Source organism: Diaporthe amygdali (assembly GCF_026229845.1).
Source record: "Diaporthe amygdali strain CAA958 chromosome Unknown NODE_2_length_3802984_cov_64_841326, whole genome shotgun sequence".
Lineage (NCBI taxonomy): Eukaryota > Fungi > Ascomycota > Sordariomycetes > Diaporthales > Diaporthaceae > Diaporthe > Diaporthe amygdali.
This window is the reverse complement of record NW_026517022.1, coordinates 2,775,780-2,793,904: the sequence shown is the minus strand read 5'-3', so window position 1 is coordinate 2,793,904 and position 18,125 is coordinate 2,775,780. Positions and strand designations below refer to the sequence as shown.

At 55.3% G+C, this 18,125-nt stretch overlaps 5 protein-coding genes across 5 annotated transcripts; all 5 read right to left on the bottom strand.

The window, feature by feature from the left end:
* Positions 1 to 684: 684 nt before the first annotated feature.
* Positions 685 to 1,882, bottom strand: J7T55_012191 (uncharacterized protein; the record flags this gene model as incomplete). Its single annotated transcript, XM_053137052.1, has 3 exons — positions 685 to 746; positions 913 to 1,522; positions 1,640 to 1,882. 3 exons carry the CDS (start codon positions 1,880 to 1,882, stop codon positions 685 to 687), a joined length of 915 nt encoding a protein of 304 aa, XP_052999992.1.
* An 823-nt stretch (positions 1,883 to 2,705) lies between these two features.
* On the bottom strand, positions 2,706 to 4,086 carry J7T55_012190 (uncharacterized protein; the record flags this gene model as incomplete). Its single annotated transcript, XM_053137051.1, has 4 exons — positions 2,706 to 2,740; positions 2,797 to 3,377; positions 3,432 to 3,728; positions 3,830 to 4,086. 4 exons carry the CDS (start codon positions 4,084 to 4,086, stop codon positions 2,706 to 2,708), a joined length of 1,170 nt encoding a protein of 389 aa, XP_052999991.1.
* A 1,028-nt stretch (positions 4,087 to 5,114) lies between these two features.
* J7T55_012189 (glycosylhydrolase family 76-1) lies at positions 5,115 to 7,356 on the bottom strand (the record flags this gene model as incomplete). The annotated part of the gene is made up of 4 exons (XM_053137050.1): positions 5,115 to 6,734; positions 6,793 to 6,956; positions 7,019 to 7,123; positions 7,182 to 7,356. The coding sequence occupies 4 exons, from the start codon at positions 7,354 to 7,356 to the stop codon at positions 5,115 to 5,117; spliced, it is 2,064 nt and encodes a 687-aa protein (XP_052999990.1).
* A 935-nt stretch (positions 7,357 to 8,291) lies between these two features.
* J7T55_012188 (uncharacterized protein) lies at positions 8,292 to 13,188 on the bottom strand (the record flags this gene model as incomplete). Its single annotated transcript, XM_053137049.1, has 3 exons — positions 8,292 to 8,473; positions 8,547 to 12,663; positions 12,790 to 13,188. The coding sequence occupies 3 exons, from the start codon at positions 13,186 to 13,188 to the stop codon at positions 8,292 to 8,294; spliced, it is 4,698 nt and encodes a 1,565-aa protein (XP_052999989.1).
* An 845-nt stretch (positions 13,189 to 14,033) lies between these two features.
* J7T55_012187 (uncharacterized protein) lies at positions 14,034 to 17,551 on the bottom strand (the record flags this gene model as incomplete). The annotated part of the gene is made up of 2 exons (XM_053137048.1): positions 14,034 to 17,072; positions 17,132 to 17,551. The coding sequence occupies 2 exons, from the start codon at positions 17,549 to 17,551 to the stop codon at positions 14,034 to 14,036; spliced, it is 3,459 nt and encodes a 1,152-aa protein (XP_052999988.1).
* Between the last annotated feature and the right edge of the window lie 574 nt (positions 17,552 to 18,125).

Genomic DNA, 18,125 nt, shown 5'->3' with positions numbered 1-18,125 from the left:
TTGAAACATGCCCACTTTTTCCCAGCATATGGCTGGCATTGAGTGTACCTTCTGTTATCGTGTGGGTGCAATAGACATAAAAGAAGTAACAGTGCAGGACATGCTTAAGCTCAGATATCCGCTTCGCCCGCTTCGCCTGCTTCGCGGCCATAATGTCTCTGTAAGGAATCAACACAAGGGAAAGGTGGCCGCGGAGGGGGTGCTATAGGATAATCAGCTAAGGATCATCAATCATGGAATGATTTCTTAAAAGATAACTTCTCTTGGGATAACCGTTTGTATAGTACTTTCCTGTTGGATGACTTGCTACGGGAAAATGAATGAGTAAAGGGGGTTTCGCAATGGCATTAAATTTTGATTATTTTTCCCCCTCGAGTGTGGCGATATTATTCTATTAGTCTATTTAATAGACCATCTTCATACATGCATCTCTACTGCGTGTATAAAATCTCTTTCTCTTCAGTAAAGTACAACAAATTCATATGGGTTTAAGCCAAAGGAAAAATTCCTATTTTGCATGATCCACAGCCTATCCGAACAACTCTTGATCCTGCACAGATCCCATTTGTTGAAGTCCAAGGTATTCTTTCCCACAACTTGACTTGAGACCCGATTTAAAACCTGCAATTAATCAACTTTTCTGTTTATGCACTTGAGCAATCTTCCCTACTCGTGCTGCTGGTTTCAACCCAGCCCGATCGAATTCCACAAGCCTGAAAATGCCAACTCTTGCCATCGAAGCTCATCTAGTGTTGCTCGAAAATCAGAAATATTCGAAGGCAACAGTCAGAGCAACACACCATACAGAGACCACTTCCAAAAGCCAGACTAGGCCCGCTAAACTTCTACCCAACACCATATAGCAGAAATCCCCTAACCAGGCCGTATGCGCTTGATCAGGAATCGCTGGACGATCCCTCAGCACGTATTCTCTGGTGAGGCCGGTCTTCCGCCACAGGTCGACATGGCGTTCACGAAGCGCCCCTTGGTTCCAGAGCGCCTCGAGCGCAAAGGACGGGATCCTGGCCGGCGACTCGGCAAAGAACTGAATCAACTCGCTCTCGGGCCACAACGCCGCCAACTCGGGGCAGCACCATAGCCCAGGCCTGAGGTAGCCCCGAGGTACCGCCCCCCAGAGCCACGCCTCGAGGACCCAGATGAGCCGAAGACACAGACTCTTGATCATCTCCCTGGGGATCGTCGGGCGCCATCTACCTATATCACGCAGCTGTGGATCCCAATACTCTTGTTCGTACCATCCTTGGACTTTCCATACGTACACGTAGACTATAACGAACAGAGCACCAGCCGCCACGATATACACCCAGTATTCTGAACCGTGAAAGGATTCTCGGGCGATTTGGAGACTCGTCACAAATGTCCCCATTGTTATCCGCTCCAAATAAAGGGCCATGGTGATGAGCAAATGGGTCAGGGACCCGTGCGTGACACTGACCGCGCGGCATAGGGTGATCGGTCCTTCCTCCGTGTCATTTTTGAGCACCGTATCATTGAATAACGCCTGTATACCTCTCAGCACGCACGATACGCTGTGAATGACTTGGACGACACATAAGGACATGCCGCATTGTATTAGAATCCCAAGAGGACCAGATGTTGGCGAAAGCGATGCGTGGACAATGAATGGCTGTACCGCCCGTGCGACGATGTGGATGGACATCTCGGTCCAGAAAAGGCTGATGAAGGGATCCAGGCTTTGAAGTAGCCTCGGAAACATGTGGTGCTCTTTCAGGTATGGAAAAACCTCGATGGGCCACCGGATTGCTATTTCGATGGCACAGCACCAGAAGGCTTGGTGCAGATAGGCTGTGATGAGTCCTAAGGTCTGTGAAGGTGCGATGGTGAGGAGTGAGAAGAACATGACGAGGGCCCAGGCAGATTGCCGAACCCCAGAACATAGTTCCGACATAGCTTCTCGACGTTTTAAAGGGATTCAATAATAGGTGTGTAAATAGACGGTTACCAGCAAGAATGATGAGAAATGACAATCAAAACATGGCTATTACCATTCCATCCTTTAAAATCATATGCGCTCTATTTGCTTCAACTTTTACAATTGATCCATTACATTGGCTTTTTCACAATTTATGTTCGAGAGGACCCGGCTGGCGTAGCACGTCCAGCAAGTTACCCAACAATTATATCGACGAAGTCTCGGAGGTGTCACTAATCCGCCCCTAGTGGATTAATTATATTCAGTTTCTCTCCTAATCAATCCAAGTGAAGCCTCGGCAAATTCACTAAGTGTGTCAGGGCCGGGCTAGCAGTCACAAGTCTGTGACACTCCCTCGCAATCAGTCTCTGGGTACTAGGGAAGGGGTGATTCTGAAATTTTCGAACTCGTGCTATCTGCACTATGTGGATCTTGTGCAACTGATAATGGATGGAAAGATCAGGTTCAGAACATACACATATCATTACACTCTCTTTTGGTATCTATTCCCCAGAAAACAGAAGAAACAAAGCATCATCACCATTTGCCTTGAACAATATGAAGTCCAAGTTTCCAATTGCGTAATTACCTCCCAACGTTGCCGTCGTAGATCTGGTCTCTCTCACACATGCGGCGTGCTTCTAGCCGGCATTCGAATCCCTCCTCCTGGTCAGAGGTGTTCGACTGTGTCGCAAGTGACTAATACCAGACCTGGCTCCGCCAAGTCCACCTCCTTATGTTCTCGTATCATTCAGACCATTTCAATGGCTGTTACTGGCGGATTGTCTGCGGGAGTAGCTTTTTGAGTCCGTCAGTATCGTCCTATACTTTCCTTTACGCACAGCGCAGAGGCGGGAGAAACTCACCACGACCGCTGGGTTTCTTCCCTCCCCAGCCGAAAAGACCCTTCTTCCTCCCAACAAGCGCGCCCGCAGGCACTCTCACACCAGGGCCGTCCCCAGCACGGGCATCCTCCCCTTCCCTACCGACAACGGTAGCAGAGGACGGCCGCCGACCAACAGACCCAGACTTCGCACCACACCCTGCGTCATAGTGGCCATAGATGTGACCACCACCACCACCGTCATGCATCGCTACCCCGTCGGGTGGGGCGGCGTCGCCCGCCCCGGCGGCGAGGCCCTCCCCGGCGGCGAGGCCCTCCTCGGCCTTGACGCGGCGGGTCTTTTCGTTCTCGAGCTTGGCGCAGTAGAAGAGGGCGCAGAGGACCAGGACGAAGACGGCGACGGTGCCGACTATGATGCCGACGACCATGGGCGTGACGGCGCCCTCGTGCGCCGCGCCGCCGAGCGAGTCGTTGTCGTTCGGCTGGTTGTTGCAGCTGACACACTGGGACATGTCTGCGGTCGGTGGGGTGGGTTGAGTGTTTGTGAGGTTCGAGTGTAGGAGGTCGGCTGGCTTGCGTCTGTTCATTTCGGTCAGATTGAGAGAACCTCCAGGTTGCAGATGGAAGGCTTACCCAGTGATGGTTGCTAGGTGACTGACGCTGAACTGTGCCAGGCGTTCTTCGTCGCAGTGTGTGGTGACGAAATGGTGACAATGTTGTGCCAAAGAGTTTATCTCTGCGAAAGCGTTCCGAAGAATCTCGGGTGGTCTCGTAGGGTGAGTCGTAACAGATTGCTGTCCTCTTGCCTGTGGCTGCTGGTTCTTTCGCTTGTCGTTCGTGATCTCGCAACAGACAGCAGACGCAGCAACCCGGTCCCATTCAAGGGACGCCTCGAGTGAAGATGGGATATTGTCGAACACGATCCAACAGCTAAGTGAATGAATGATGGGTGCCTCAAAATTCAGACTCCATTTACCAAGGACAGCTCTCGATTTCGTCCACCATTCTATTCCCAGAGATCCTTGCGTCACGTTCCAGCCGACCACGTCCGCAGATCACCAGGTTTCTGTGCGACAGCGAGGGTAGAGCTGGGAGAGGTAGGTTGTCGCTCGGCCGTTTTAAGAACGACAAAGAACGGTACCAGCTGCCTCTTTGCCACGATATGGGAAGCACCAGATACATATCCCAGCGGGGCGGACGAGGTGGCTGTCATCAATTTCTCGTCACTTCCGTCCTTCTCTTCAAGACCCTCGCCCGAGCCAACGGCCATATTACCTTCGAGTCCCATCTTGACCAGGGAAATGGGCCACAAGAGACATGGCTAACACAAACGCGCGGCATCTTGCATCCTGCGCTCCCGCCGGCGTTACTCGACCACACAGTTTCCCAACTTCCCAACACTCGAGCCTCCCCAGTGCATGGGTCACGTAAACCTCCCCAATCGGCCGTTTGGCATGTCCCGAAGCAGATAGAGCAATTTACACACAGAGACTGAAAGCATACGGCAGCTGGGCTCGCCAAGGATGGACAAGGAACGCGCTGGTCGCACAGCCCGTTGAGGATCTGTTGCCACTTGGTCGTGACACCTCCCTAGCAGCTGCTGTGCGATCACAGTCTGCAAGGGCCTGTTTCTCTTCGCCTTCTCGCTTGGCCTCAATGAAACCTATTTCCTCTCCCTCAGAGTTGAGAACGAGAAATCCTGAGAGGGAACAATATGGCCCCAAAAAGACCTAACACCTAAGACATATCTCGTCCAGCAGCGCGAGATGACAATGTTTCGCTTCACTACCAAACACGGCCACCGGGAACGCTTATCTAATATCCACTACATATATGTATATAAATAAGCTGAACAATTTTCCATCAAAAGGCCGCCTGCCGTCTCGCTGATCCATACTGACGGGTGGCAACCTCAGAGACACGAACTCCACAGGTATTTTACCTGGAACCCGTATGCGCTTCCACTCAAGACACTTCTTAGATCGCAGGTCGCACAACATGTCCGTTCTCGAGGAACCCATGCCTTCGAGGCAAGGCTTAGGCGACCGTCGTCTCGGGGACAGCCACAGCATCCTTCGTGTGCGAGCATAGGTAATCAATTATGATATTCCCAATTTGGTACCAAAAGATGCTCAATTCAGCGTGTGTAAACTTGGACCTGCTCATGCTGTGCCAACTCCTTGTGTCTAGCCAATGCAGTCTGCGCCTCCGGGTAGTGTACGTTAAAATGACAATATCAAACTCGCCATCGATGTCGTCGCCGTTAGCCATGAGGCTCCAAAAAGTCCAAGAAGTCGTGGGTCAGACCAACGCCCCCTAAAGCTTCCTATCCACCAACCCCTGTTCTCCCAGCTTCCTGCCCAGCCCAGGCTTGCCTGGCAGCGGCTTCCAATCGAGTCTCCGCCTCTTGTCTGTCAGCGCTCGCCCAGCTCCAGCTCCAGTCCTAGTCCAGAAGTCTTTCAGTCCTGACGCATCGGAGCGGCCACCAGCAGTAGATGGGCCCAGAGGAACATCTTCCATCGGGGCACCAGAAATGCCGAAACCGGCACCGTTCCCACGACTGGGATCGAAAGCACCAGCATAGTCTCCTGGGCGTGCCGCTCTCCTCCACGGCTGTTGGTCCGGATAATCGTCTTTTCGCGATATCGTCAGCGAGGGCCTCACTTCTGGACTCGCGTAAAAAGAGACGGATCTCGTGGGCGACTCCTGCACACGATCTGGCTTTGGTGCAGGAGTCGATGGACCGTCCAGGTTGACATCTTCAAAGCCATCGCCTCTATCCTTGCCCTTGTCTGTCTTCGATTGCTTCTCCTCGATTGGTCTCAAAACCCCTCCTGGCCTCATATCATCTTTCAGAGTCTTCCATCTCTCTCCAACATTCCTGCCCTCTTCATCGTCATAAAACATAAACCCCATACCTGCCACTAAGAACAATATAGCCAGAATTGTGAGAATGTATGCGCCGGCCTCATCCGCTTTCGACATCGGCTTCATTGGCTTGAGCGTAGAGAAGGCGTTTACTTGCCCAAAACCGGACTCTTCTTCATCTGGATTCCCAGTACTCGTTCCGCCCGTCGAATTCGTGACCGGTGATTCCAGCCTCTGGATCATCGTCGCTAGAACGACCTCCATCGCGGCCATCTGCTGTCCCACTCCTGTGGTGCCGTCCCATTCCCCCTTGTTGTTCGCCCACACATGTCCGCACATCCGGCTGTTATCTCCGCCCATGCACTGCATTGCTGCAGCCGTAGCGGATGCCGCTAGCAATGGTTTGATGGTGCTATAAGTCCACGGAGCCCACTTCGTCGTGGCGGCCATCCAACGGGCGAGGTAGGCCTTGAAGCTCAACTCGTCGTTGTCACAGAGGTGGACACCCTCGCAGGCGACCTCAGTCATGATGTCGTTGTTTGGGCCAGTGAAGAACACGCGCAGTCCGTTGAGAAGCCCATTGACTCTCGATCTCCAAAGGACCTCAGCGGCTGGATCAATATCGGCGGTGAAGTTGTACATCGCTGCGGCGCCATGCAGGAATGCTCCCGCGTTGTATGTCCACTGGTACGGTACGACCTGGGTGCAGTTGGTCTCAACCGGCGCACCGTCGTAGATGTAGTACGAGTCGTCGTGCAGGAACTGTATATCGACCATCCAGTCCCAGATACGATCTGCCCACATCGCGTAGGTATGGTTGCCGGTGTAGAGGGCTAGGCGGCCTGCCATATTGAAGAAACAGGCTTGAGAGATGCTGTTCTTGTAGAGATAGCCATTGTTCCACTGGAAGATCTGCCACCGCAACCCACCACCGCACTGGGCAGTGTTCCATCTCGCGGCCTGACTGTTGAATACGTTCTGTGCCAGGGCCAGCCACTGCGGCTTTGGGGCAGGCGGGTCCGGGAACTTATATTCTGAGGCGGAGAGGACGGCCATGGCCCAAAACCCCTTGATACTGTTTCAGCGTCATGCTTGTGAGGGAAGACGTTGATTGGAATGTCCTTACTTGGTCATCATTGCCCTCGGTCATTGTCTGGTTCGGAGGCATGTAGTCGTCGTCGGGACCGACCTGGAAAAGCAGACCCTGCTGGGTGATTTGGTTCCACTTAGTGTCACCAGTGTAGTACCAGTAGTCGATGAGTGACCCCATGAGAGCACCGCCTTCCCACCCTGTGATTGAGCGTGTCAGCCTTTAAACGCCATTCTTTTACTACGGATGTCACTCTTCTCACAGTAGTATGGTTTTGGGAGAAGGCCAGGTGTCTGGCCGGGCTCATTGCCTTTGTAGAAGGACATCATATCTTCAGCCATGCCCGATGCAACGGACCTGATCGATGCTTTTCAAGGGAAGTTCAGCATTGCTCCATCCACCTGGAGACTCGAGACCTTACTCACACTGTGAGTCCAGATCCAGATCGTAGCCCCTGCCTAGTCCCGCTACCATCATCAAGAGAGCGTACCAGCCCTTCGACAAGGGTCCCCGTAGGGCTCTCGAATGGTCGTCGCACATGACAGGAAAGATGATGAGAAACAGCAAAAGCCCAAGCAGGTTGACTATGAGCCAAAACATCTTGGACGCCCAATAATGATTGACTAGTTTGTCTTGGGTGGAAGGCAACGATGTTCTGAAAACGAGAAGTCAAACAACAAAAAGGATGGAGACCAAAAACTCCATTTGTGTGTGTAGCAAGCAAAGTTTGAAGAGCTCAGGTATGTTCAAGCCAATGGTGTGAAGAGCAAGGCGTGGTACAGCGAGAAGAGCGAGAAGATGAGTAAGAAGCGCCTCCACGACAGCTGGTGATGGTGAAGTTGAATGAAGTTGACCATCTTCAAGATTCCAGGTCGCTACGCAACTTCTTCCACAAGACAAAACCTGGCTCGACCTAGCTGCGTCGAATTGCACTCACCAGGAAGCTTCAGAGGCGTTGTTGGGAGGTACTTGCTGCGTTTGGCCTGCTCTGCTATCGACGAGGCAGGAACAGGGTGATAGCAACATCCAATTTCCATCAGCAGGTCCCCAGGTACCTCCTGACTCACCCCTAGCTACATCAGTACCCAGGTGCAGCACGGTAGTCGTAAGTCATGTCCCGAAGGCAGGTCTATAGCTGACAGTCTCGAAGGAAACGACGCTGGCAGACGACCACAGCAGGAAAAGGCCCTTGGACAGAGGACTGACAACACCTATCGATAGCATCACCAGTTTGAGTAAGGCCGATGTGGCGAGTAAACGTTATAACTCGTATACAAGCAGTTCATGTGGAAAAGAAGAAACAACATCTATTACTATCCTGAAAAATACCCTAGACTCCAGAATCTATCTCCATCATACCAAACAAATGCACCACAAGAGTCTCATGTGCACCTCCATCCCCTAGGAATTAAATTAAAACCGGCTCGTACAAGAAATGCATATCCATAAAGTCATTACCACCTCCGTCCAATACGGACTCTCCATTTTTAGGAAGCATTACCTCGCCATGGGATATGCAAGCGAGCTCTAGCACCCTAAGCTGTAGCGGTAGGAGCAGGCATGACCGTGAACTGGCCAATGGTCCAGAACTCGAGGGTAGGAGAGCACTGCAGGTCTCCCGGCGCGCGCTCTGGGAAGTATACGCTGGGGGGCAAGATCAAGGTCTCCTCGGCCGGGAGGAGGCCGCTGCCGGGGTTGAGACCAGGGCAATTGGCCACTACGGGTATGTCATGGTTAGTATCACACGTGTCCAAACGATACCGACCAAGCAAAGGGTGCGTTCAACTTACCGAAAACAGCTGTCAGCCTCACACGAGTGCAGCCAGCGGGCTCGGTGCCAACGCCCGTGGTGGTGAAGAACACCCTGCCGAGGGTGTCGAGGCAGAACCCGGCCTCGCCGCCCGCGAAGGCGGCATTGACCCAGAGGAGCTCGTTGTCCATGATCTGCCAGACCGTAGAGATGGAGCCGACGATGGGGCTGACTGCCAGGCGTGCCGAAGCGATACCGGGGTTGGTCGACACCTTCTGGCCGCCGCTGATGAGCTCGCCATTGATGATGGTGAACTGCGTCGCTTGGGAGCAATCAACCGGGTTGTTGACGCCGGCGTTTGAGACAAACCCGCTGCTCTGCCGGCGGGCCTTGGAGCCTGGGACGGCCGAAGTATTGGGGTCGGCCGGGCCAATCTGGATGACGAAAACGCTGGACGACGGTATCGCCGACCCGCTGGGGATGATGCCGGATGCCGTGGCTGAAGGGCCTTGAGAGGAGCCCACGCCGCCCGATGGTATAAAAGTTGCACTTCCGCCATCGGTCATGGGTCCATTCTGGCTGCTTCCGGGGAAGCCGGTTGTCACTGTGAAGTACTGGGTGCTCGAAGAGGTGACGATGATGCCGCCTCCACCCGAGCCTGTGGAAGGCCCAGGGCCACCATTAGGGATGGAAGACCCGCCCACGGGACGCGATGACGGCGGTGGTATACCACCGGGTGTTGAAGGAGTCGCGACATTGCCAGATCGGGTAGAAGAAGGTCCAGAGCCGTCCGTAGGCCGTGAAGAAGGCCCAGATCCACCACCAGATGTTGGAGAAGGTCCGGCTCCGTCCATTGGTGTTGAAGAAGATTCGGAACCTGCAGCAGAAGTTGAAGATGGCTCAAATCCACCGGCCGAGATTGAAGAAGTCTCGACCCCGCCGGCAGTGGTTGAAGAAGGCTCAGACCCGCCAGCGGCTGTCGAAGACGGTCCGAATCCACCGCTGAGGGTTGAAGAGGCTCCGACTCCACCACCAGACGTCGAAGACGGTACGGTCCCGCCACTTATAATGGATGAAATAGACATACCCATGACAGCAGAGGGTGTGCTCTGACCAGAAACCGCGGTGGAAATGGAACCTTGTGCTAACGACGTGACATTGACAGACGCAACAGATGTGCTGCTCATGGGAGCAATTGAGGATCCGCTCTCAGTGACAGAGGAGGAGATACTAGAAGAAAACGGTGTGTTGGTAGTGTTCCCGACAACAACGACGGTGGATGCATCGAGAACCCGAAGAATCTGCAGATAGCCTTGTGCCCTCTCCACGATGGTCCTGCCCCTAATAACCTGCTTTTGCGATATCGATCTCTTGGTTCCCCCAGGACATGAGATCTGTTGATAGCGGGATGGCGAGAGCGGCGCTTGTTCATTTCCGCAGTAACAGTCCTGATCGACAGCGCCGGTGAGCTCGTAGTCCCTGGAGAAGCAGTCCGTCGCGCAGAGCAGGGGGTCGCCTTCGCCTGGAATCAGCTCCTGAGGGTCGAGGAACGGGGTCTGTCCCGCCACTAGGTCGTAGCAGCCATTGTTCTCGACAATCACATTCAAAAGATTTCCCTGGATGCTGAGCTCAGACCTGATTCCTTGCCCAATCGGTATGGTGGCGGCAACAGCAAAGTCCGTGGGCTCAGCATATCTAAGCGTGACCGTCACAACCTCTTCTGGGGAGGACGTGGTCGCAGGGGGAGCAACGGACGATGTCTGAGGTGTGACAGAGGGATTTGCGTCGCTGGTAGGGTTGGGTGATCCTCCATTGCCGCCTGCTGTCGAGCTCATGGGGACTCCACCATTGCCCCCAGCAGACGAGGTCGTTGGAGCACCGCCGCCTCCGCCAGCAGATGATACGGTAGGAACACCACCTCCTCCTCCTATCGAAGACGTTCCGACGACACCACCGGCAGAGGAGCCGGCACCAGCGGTAGAAGATCCAGCACCAGCAGTAGAAGATCCAACACCAACAGCAGAAGATGCTCCAGCACCAGCAGAGGATCCTGCACCACCAGCGGAGGACCCGGCACCACCAGCAGATGACCCAGCAACGCTAGCAGCAGAGCTGGCCGTGGGAGCGACGCGGGTAGTGGAGGCACTGGTGGGAGACGTGCTAGGACTGGTGGGAGAAGTGCTAGCAGTGAAAAGGCAGCTGCCGCACGAGGTCGAACCCTGGAAGACGGCAGTCGAAGTTTGGGCGTTGGGACTTGTAGGGGGGACAACCGGCACATTGGAAGCACTGCTGGAGGCCGGGGCAGATGAAGCAGCCGGTATCGTGAACGACGAGCCAGCACGTGAAGTCGTCACAGCTGCAGAGCTTGCTGCAGCCGCAGAGCTCCCACCAACCGCAGAACTCATCCCAACTGCGGAACTCGCCCCAGCCGCAGAGCTCATCACAGCTGTAGAGGTGGTAGCAACTGCAGAGCTTGCCCCAGTCGCAGAACTTATCCCAGGCGCAGAAATCATCCCAGCCGCAGAGCTGCTCATCCCAGCCGCAGAGCTGCTCATCCCAGCCGCAGAGCTGCTCATCCCAGCCGCAGAGCTCGTCCCAGCCGCAGAGCTCGTCCCAGCTGCAGAGGTGGCGGCGACTGCAGAGCTCGTCCCGGTCGCAGAGCTCACTCCAACCATGGAGCTCGTTCCAACCACGGAGCTAGTCGCAGTCGTGGAGCTGGTGGAAACACTGCTTGGGATGCAGTAGTACGTCGCTCGCGCACTCAACGTCGACGTCGTCGAGATGGAGCTATAGATCGGGTTGTCGTTGGTGGCCTTGCCATAGATGATGGGGCCCGTCCCGGAACCGCAGCTCTGGCCCGGGGTGCTGGCGCACTTGCGGTTGCACGCGGCCATGTCGGCCTCTGGCTCGCTCAGGAGGAAGCTGCCACAGGCGCAGGTGACGCCCCCGTTCTGGAGGCCAAAGTAGTCGAAGTTGGCGCACAGGTTTGCGCACTGCTCCAGGGAGCTGGCGCCGCCCTTGTTGGCGTATCCGGAGGATGCGAAGATGACATCCACGGAGGAGGCGGTGCAGCCGCGAATGTAGAAGTTGCCGACCTGGCGGGGGTGGATGGGCACGACGCTGTTAAGTGTCGCGTTGCCCGGGCTGGTGATGGTCTGGGGCCGCACGGCCTGGTTTCCAGTGATAGCGGGCGCAGAAGCGCAGGAGTATACAAAGTTGTTCGAAGAGTCGTAGGAGCCGTAGCCCGGAACGGGTGGCACGTAGCAGCCCAGCAGGTCCGGGTTCACGTAGACAGGAGCGCCGCCATTCGCCTCGCAAGAAGCCAAAGGGAAGTCGATCTGATAAGATCCAGCCCCAAAAGAGACACCGCAGTCGCAACCATAGCTCTGTGATTGGGAGGCATAGGGATAGCCCAACTGCGCGCAACGGTTCTGGCAGACCTGCTGAGCACCAGACGACACGGGTTGAACGTTGCTTCGGAAGCCGCTGCCCGGGACATAACATCCCAGATACTTGTAACCAACTGCCAGGCCAGCAAAGTTGTTCCGAATGTCTGCGTCCGAGGGAAAGCTCGGGTCCACAGCCACGCCGACCCCGTTAGTAGACGTCTGGCCACCGCAGATTTGGTTAAAATCGCCTGAACAGCGGACGTCACAGACCGCAGCGTTACCGCCGCTATATGTCTTGGAGGCCGACTGAGGAAGCATGGGCGAACAAGTACAGCGGTTGTTATTAAGCGAAGCGACCTTGTAGCCATAACCTTGACATGCTTGGCTGCAGGTCAGAGGAACCACGGTGGAGTTGAATTTGGTTGGCGTGTCAATATTTCCCCAGAAGACAGGGTGGGAGATTTGGTAGGTATAGGCGGATGACGGCACATAGTTCTTGATCTCCATCCAGCTTGTGGTAACGACACTGGTACCGGTGTAGCAGCCCGCATCGTAAAAATTGTTGGGGCCACCAACCGCGCCACAGGCGGCCACCTGCTGGCGAAGACTCGAGTAGAAGCCTTGGGCACTAGCATCAACTGCTGCCAGGACGGCAACAGCCTTGGCCTGAGTCCAGACCATCGTAGTTGAGGCGGAGGTGCACGCGCCTGGCCTCCTTCTCGGGATGAGTTCGAGAGGAAAGTGTTGGAAGGGGAGTGTAATCAAGGGCTAGAGCTGAGCATGCGATAGGTCTCAATCGTGGCCCAACTCTGGTGAGTTAAAGGGCACAAGAAGGCGATGATGGAAAGCATGACAAAAGAGAGTGGTTGTGAGAGACAGGAGGGCTTCAAATACCGCCGCTTGCGTGTCGAGCTGCTTCAAACCAGGCCACTGGGCCTTGACCGAGCGCGTATGAAACACAGCGCACACATGTTGTAGGGCGATTCCATCAAGACATGGCTGAGGGGCCGTAGATGGAGAAGTGAAAGCGCATTCCTCGTCGGCGTCGCCAAGAACACGAGCATTGTCCGTGTCCAACATCTTGTGGTGGTGAGCCCTTAGCCAGTTTGCTGCGGCCGCGCGAGAAGCTGTGGGCGCAGTCATGGCCATGGCTGGCACAGACACAATAGAGGTGGAATGCTGGTGAGAATTGCTCATCTGCTGCTGTTCCTCGTCTCGTTGGTGAGGGAAGTATGCAAGCGGCTTCAGTCCGCGGTCGAGGAACGAAGGGCTGATGTTGGAATCCGCAACCATTATTACATAAGGCACCTCGACCAGAACCCACGCAGACTAACAACCTCTGCCCAAGCTTCGACGGAGAAACCTCTGGACGAGGCCGGGCAACAAGGAAAATTCTGGTCAAATCCAACTGCCCTCATGGTAACTGTCCTCATGGTAAAATTTGAACGACGCATGCTTGACCTGCCATGTAAATCTCTCAGTCAAATTGCACGAGGACTTTCGCAAGGCATATGGGGAAGTCCAGCCTCCCGCAACCTCAGCACCCCACGATCGATAGATTAGTGGCCTGGTGGCTTGGAATAGTCTCCGAGGAGAAGCATGCACGCATGTAACCTTTCATGAGACGGGATGCCAGAAATTGGCAATTGAGGGGACATGCCGACCGGGAACGCCACCGGATATAACCTCACCAACACCCAGGCCTCGTCCATACCAGCACAACCTCATTGCTCTCAAGAATAACAACAACAACAAACGACAGCATGGCCCGATTCTCAGAACGACACCACGCGCTCAGGTTGGCCACACCAAACGCCAGACTGAGCCTTCTCACTCAACACACAACTCAATGGCGGCAGAAACAGCAGTAGAACGACGCCGTCTTCTCCAAGGCTTGATCACAATTACATCGTTGATGTAGTAGTCTATGCTTCCATATTTAAAGCCTGTAAATCCCTCGCATGCCTCATGGGAAAAGGGGAAAAGTGGGAATACAATGCGGCAGGGGCAAGGGGGAATAGCTCATTACGCCATGAAACCCAATGGCAACAAGCAAATGCCCCCATGGAACCAGTGGTTGGTTCTTGTACGTAACCTTACACCTCTGCACAAATGAGTCCACGGCCCGCACGGTCAGATCAACCCTCAAACTCAACAGTCCTCGTCGCGTTCGCCTCCTCGATGACGCTCTGCGGGCGCCCCTTGGGTTCCGCATCGGCACGGGCCCCGCCCCGCCCCTCTGAGCCCTCACCGTTGCCGTTGCCGCCCCCGGCCTCGGCGTCTGCCCCCTCGAGAAGCGTGCGATCCTGGGTCCTGACGCTCCTGATACTCCTCCTCTCCGCGTCGCCGAGGCCCGACGGCGTGCGGATCGTTTGCATGTACTCTTCATCGTCCTCCTCCTCCTCGTCCTGCGCCGCCTTCTGGCCCGGCGTCGCATTCTTCTCCAGCTCCTTCTGCGCCTCGTCCATCCTCCGCCTGACCTCGGCCGCCACTCGCATGCCATCCGTGACGATGCCGTCCAGGACGCCCCGGAGGCCGCGGTTGCCGCCTGCTCCGGCGATGGGTGCACCGCCCATGGCTGCTGCTGCAGCTCGGCCCGCTGACTGGCCTATGCTGGTGAAGGTGGTTAGGTTGGAGGAGCTCGCCCCGGAACTCGTTGGGATGCCTTCGATTATGTGGAATGAGGATGGGAAGCTCGACTCGAAGAATTGTTCCAGTAGCTCATCGGCGAGAATAACCATCCTGAATGTGGGCAGAGTCATGTACAAGGGATTGGAAGGATCGAGAGCGACATTGGCCTTTTCAGACTGGGCTTTGGACACACGACGGCGGTCATCCGTGTCTCCTGACGTAACGTTCTTGTTGCTGTCGATGATGTTGATTGCGGGGGGGATGTTTGATTTCTTAGGCGTCTTCTTGGTGCTGCCCTCCTTCGGAGTGTCTTCTAGGTCTAGAAGATCCTCCTCCTCCTCCTCCTCTTCATCATCATCATCCCCGATCGTAAAAGCGCTCGGATCAGCCATGTTGTCATCGGCCCCATCACTGTTGCTTTTGTTGACCGGATCCTGGTTATTGGGGTGGTCGGGATCCGCGTATTCAAAGCAGCGTCGGATGAAGGCGCTGACGCTGCCAAGGAATCTTTCATTGACTGTAGCTTCCGGCATTGAGCTGTTTGGGCTGCTGGGATTTCCGCCGGACTCCTGCAGTCCATTAAGTCCTAGGTGTGACGCCGAAGGGCTGAGAGTACCCTCCAAGCCTCGACGCGAGAGGAACAGCAGTGCTTCGGAGATGCGCAATATGCCTTCTCGGTCTACTCTACCGTCGTCGTCATCGTCGTAAAGCTCGAAGAAGTAGGTGATAGTGCCCATGATGTCGCTCTTGCCCTTGATCCGCGCCATTCCAGACACCACGTCCTGCAGGGTGACTTGACCTTTGGAGCCCTTGTCCCACAGCTTGAACAAACGTTGGAGGAACTCGTGATCTGCCGGCTCAGGCCCCGTCCCCCAAGGACCGGTGTAGACATCCGATTTTCGCATGCTGCCAAAGTAGGGACTTTTGTCCTTCTCTTGGAAATTATCTCGGCGAGGCGTTGTTGGCGAGTCCGAGATCGCCCATTTTGACATCGCTGCAAGAAACTCGCGGAAGGCGTCATAGTCCATCTCGGATGTGCTTGGGGCCCCAACGCCTACTCTTCCCTTCTCCACCGCCTCCTGATGGTGCACATCGCCCAGCTTGGGCCGACCTGTCTTGGCCTTCCGTTGCTGTTCCTGCAGGAGGAGGTTGCTGCGCTGCTGCCGCTCGTACAGCACGCCGAAGAACCTGTCATAGAGAGCGCCTAACTCCTCCGTGCTCATAATCTTGGCATCCGGTCCCAGATTCCTAATGGCTGTCCTCTTCGCGAAGTTCTCAATGTTATTGAGGACCGCATCCTTATTCTTCAACCTCAAATCCGTGATGGTGCTGTGCGTTACCTGTGAGAATTCCTTAAAGGCCACCACCATCAGCTCTTGAAACCTCGTCACGGCTCGCAGCTTGGGGTTTTCCGACTTCGGATGGGCCGATTCATCCAACCGCGAAAAGTATGACTTTAGCACGGATATAAAGGCACCGTCGTCTGTGGAGTCTAGAAGATCCTCTCCATTTATCCTCAAGATCGCCAGCCCCACCTGGAATAAAACCTTTGGCCCTTCAACGAAGAAGACATCTAGAACTCTGAACGCAAAAACCAAAGGCATGGAATTTATGTAAAGTGACAAAAACCAAGGCAGGGACACCACGGAAAGCTGCACGTCGCTTTTCACCAGGTGGTCCCAGAGGACTGGCATCGTCTTCTCGACCAAGCTCTCGAACACCTTCTGATCAAGCAGGGTGCCGTACATGGTCGTGGAGTAGTAGCCGGGAACCAGGCGGTCGCACAGGGCCGACAGCAGGAAGAACGCCTGGGCCTCTGACATGTAGATCAGCAAAGCTGCAACCACGATGTTCATGGCTTGACAGTATCCGACATCAGCATTGACCCAGCTGTATGCCGTGAGCACGCGGCGCAGCCGGCCAATGCCTTCCTCGCTTTGAAATCCAGGATATTCTGGCAGACTTCGGTTGAGATCCTTTTCAATTTCGTCGATTGCCAGAGACTCCTGTCCATCGAATTTACTAAGTGTTTCACTGTATAGCGACGGGTTCTCGAGGCGCAGGTACAACGAGCCGGATGTCAGCTCCCAAATTTCGCCCCTTAACCTATTGGGGAGACCGACTCGGATGAGCTTGTGAAATGTAGGCTGCCGGATGAGATTCGCGTTGCGGCCGTTGTCCCTCAGGTACTCCGCCCAAAGACGCATCTTGGCCCGATCTCGCAGCTTCTTGGGGTCACCAGGGTATCGAAACATCATTCCAAGCCCAGCATCTGGTGGGCTGGCAGCCTTCTTGTCTTCTGAGCGGAGCAGGTACTCTGAGTAGCATTCGCCGACGACCTTCTTGAGCTTCCCCACGCTCCCGACTCCGGCGCGCAGACCCTTCTTCAAGCCGTCGCAGAACCGCTCGCATGCTGGTCTGCTGCCGGCGAGTGTGATCGTTATTCGTTGCTCTCGTATCTGACTATTGTCCTTCACAGCCTCTTTGTCCTTGTCTTTGCCTGAGTTCTGGGCTAGGCCGTTCCAGGTGGTAATAGCCAGGGCAAACTACATGAAGCGTCAGCAATCGTGTCCCTAGCCTGCTGTGTTCACTGCCATCTGCGCACCTGGAAGTTTTGGCTGTGCAGTCTCTCGACCCTCCGGATGGATGAAAGGGGGAAGGTGAAGCCATTGCCGCTTGGGCCACCACCGTGTGTCTGGCCGGTGAAGGCCAGGGAGGTCGAGGTTGTGGCAGAGGACATGAAGCTCGAGGGAGTTGTCGAGAAGCACATGTAGGCCTCGGAGAGATGTATCTTGCCGGCATAGTGGAACCCAGTGTCGTTCTTACCGCCCTGGGTGGCGTTGGAAGGTGGGATGGTGAGCTCGGCATTGATCTCGTACAAGGGATGCTGGGAGGAGGGCAGTCGGAACTGGTTCTGGAACAGGGTGGCCTTGGAGGGGTTCTTGTCGGAGTCGGTCAGGTTCAGGCCCTGCATGGGATCGAGCAGCTGCTGGGCCTTGTGGACGAAACTCGAGAGGTTGAACATGGCTGCTTTGTCAGGGCAGAGGCGCCCTCGATGCCGTCACCGTCACACGATGGGGAAGCTCGCCCAGGGGTTCCAGATAAAGAAGAGGAGGGGAAAGGTCAGAGCATGGCCTGGAGAGGCGTGGCGCTGATGCAGAGCTGGGCGCGGTCCTCTTGCCGTGGAGAGTTGGCAATGGCAGGAATCGTCGATCGCAGGAGGGCAACTATCGTGAAAAGTAAAGGGTGGTCTCGGAGGTGGATGTGTATCTGTGTCTATGTGTACGTGGGTATATGCAAAGGGGAGACACTGTTTCTCTGCTGAGACGGGCACACCTCTCTCTGTTCGCCCAGGGGTCGCTGCGGTAGGCCGGCCGGCTCGAGCTCCCCCTCCACATCCACAAGACAAGACAACCAAGGGAACCTGCGGCTAGATTAGATGCGCTAAGCAACTGCCACATTCCCCACCACCAACCTAACGCAACGGGGGGATCCATCTTTCACTTGTCTCTCCCTGTCTCCCTGTCTCCCCAATGCAACCATGCAACCAAAACAGCCTTGGAACCTTGGGAGCCGGGGAATGGGTGTCGCCGTCTCGT